This window comes from Penaeus vannamei, chromosome 4 (assembly GCF_042767895.1).
Source record: "Penaeus vannamei isolate JL-2024 chromosome 4, ASM4276789v1, whole genome shotgun sequence".
Lineage (NCBI taxonomy): Eukaryota > Metazoa > Arthropoda > Malacostraca > Decapoda > Penaeidae > Penaeus > Penaeus vannamei.
The window spans coordinates 44,972,169-44,974,668 of NC_091552.1; the positions used below are offsets into that span (position 1 = coordinate 44,972,169).

General features: G+C 31.9%; 1 protein-coding gene across 1 annotated transcript in view; it reads right to left on the minus strand.

Moving 5' to 3' along the window:
• LOC113814660 (CBP80/20-dependent translation initiation factor-like) overlaps nucleotides 1-2,500 on the minus strand; it is a gene marked incomplete in the record, with an annotated part of 56,070 nt that overhangs the window by 34,049 nt on the left and 19,521 nt on the right. Inside the window, 1 exon segment of the mRNA XM_070121122.1 lies at nucleotides 1,648-2,276. Coding sequence (XP_069977223.1) covers nucleotides 1,648-1,761 — 114 coding nt within the window.

Genomic DNA, 2,500 nt, shown 5'->3' on the forward strand with positions numbered 1-2,500 from the left:
TCTATCTATCGAATTTTTCAATGTTTTTTTTCTGGTTATTTATGCGTTTCGCTGTCTACCTTTCTATTTATCTATAGAGCTTTTCTGTCTTTCCATCTGTCTATCGAGCTTTTCTATGTATCTATCTATCGAGCTTTTCTGTCTTTCTATCTATCTATTTGTTTTTCTTGACTCTCTATCTCTATCGAGTTTTTCTGTCTTTCTATCATTCAATGAGCTTTCTGTCTTTCTATCTATCTATCGAGCTTTTCTGCCCCCCTCATCTATCTATCGAGCTTTTCTGTCTTTCTATCTATCTATCGAGCTTTCTGTCTCTCTATCTATCTATCGAGCTTTTCTGTCTTTCTATCTATCTATCGAGCTTTTCTGACTTTCTATCTCTCTATCGAGCTTTTCTGTCTTTCTATCTATCTATCGAGCTTTTCTGTCTTTCTATCTATCTATCGAGCTTTTCTGTCTTTCTATCTATCTATCGAGCTTTTCTGTCTCTCTATCTATCTATCGAGCTTTTCTGTCTTTCTATCTACTTATCGAGCTTTCTGTCTCTCTATCTATCTATCAAGCTTTTCTATGTATCTATCTATCGAGCTTTTCTGACTTTCTATCTCTCTATCGAGCTTTTCTGTCTTTCAATCTATCTATCGAACTTTTCTGTCTTTTTATCTATCTATCGAGCTTTTCTGTCTTTCTATCTATCTATCGAGCTTTTCTATGTATCTCTCTATCGAGCTTTTCTGTCTTTCTATCTATCTATCGATCTTTCTATCTATCTATTTTCTGTCTGTTACGCTATCTATGCATTATCTAAACGTGTCTATCAATCTACGTGTACCTGTAATTATACATGTGAATTTATACATTCATTAACCTGCAGGCGTCCCTATCAATCAAACAATATGTCAAGTGAATAAATATATATATATATATATATATATATATATATATATATATATATATATATATATATATATATATATATATATATATATATATATATTTTTTTTTTTTTTTTTTTTTTTTTTTTTTTTTTTTGTGTGTGTGTGTGTGTGTGTGTGTGTGTGTGTGTGTGTTCTACTTCTTCTTTCTCTTCTTTTGTGGCGATTTTCTCGCCACAAAAAGTTTTTTATTTTTTTCTGATTTGAATACCGTTCCATAAACCCTAAATCAATAATAAATACAACAGATTCATATAAAATAACACCAATACAAATTAATTATGAAACCTTATTTTTGGTGAAGTAAAAGTTCAATAAAGATAATTCAATAAAAAATATAAACAGAAAGATTAAAGAACAAAGAGAACAACACTGAAAGAGAAAAACTTAAAAGTGTTAATAAATTCAAGTAAAAGATTAAATTAATAAGTGAAAGGATAATTAATGAGGAACAATGAATAGAATAATTTCTTAAGCAAAAAAATAAGAAATTAATAAAGCAGAGAAGAGACTATAAGACACAGATGAGAAAAAGAACTCGTAAAAAATAATAAATATAAATAAATAAATAAATAACAATATAAAAAAATGATTATCATAATAACAATAACAATAATAAAAGCTATAATAAAAAAGTTAACATCTCTTTTAATAATTTATACACAGAACAACTCATTACAGCCAAAAGTCCCTAATTAAAACATTTTTTTACCTGTGGATTGTGGAAGGCCACCCGACGGCCTCTCCCGCCCATTGGCACTTGGATAAGTAGCATTTCCCGCCCACAACGCTCTCTATCTCCGCTCACTGCTTCTCCACTTACCATTTGACGCTCACTTTTTAAGTCCTTGAAGTGAGGGCCGATATTTTTCTTTTTTTTTGGAATTTTTGCAACTTTTTTTTTGGAAAATTGTGAATCGGAGATTTGGACACGCAAGAAAAGTTCCTCTCGATCTCCGTCGTCAAAGAAAACGGTTCTGAACGTCAACGTTTTCTGTCGGTTGAAGGGTTGGCGAGGGGGAAACTATTCTTTTCCTGGGATTTATATTCTTTTCTCTTTGTGTGCTTCTTGACTCTTCGCTCAACAGCCACCACCACGTGAAACCTTTTTCCTTAATTACAACGCATGTGAGACTCTTTTTTTATACTTATTTATTCCACAAGGACTTTCGTTGCTGGAAAGACACGATAGGTCATTCCTGGTCCATTTTCTGTGAAATGAAAGAGAACGGCGCGGGGACACTATTTCATTTCTATTTCAGCACTCGCAGTGGGTCTCATTATTAGTCTGTTTGATTAATCCCTTTCCAAATCCCAGGAATTATCTTTTTCTATAATAACCTGTAAATAATATTAAATTTGTTTATTCAAATGTTTAATAAAAAAAACTAATTTGTTTCTTTTGTTTGCATAGTTCAAGACGATTTTCATTAGCACGTAACACCAGGCGGTTCCAGAAGAATAGGGTATATAAAAGATGTAAAACACCATACATATACAGAGATGTAACATATTAAAAATTGTGTATATACCCGAACATTCTCTCCCGCTCCCTCCCCCTCCCT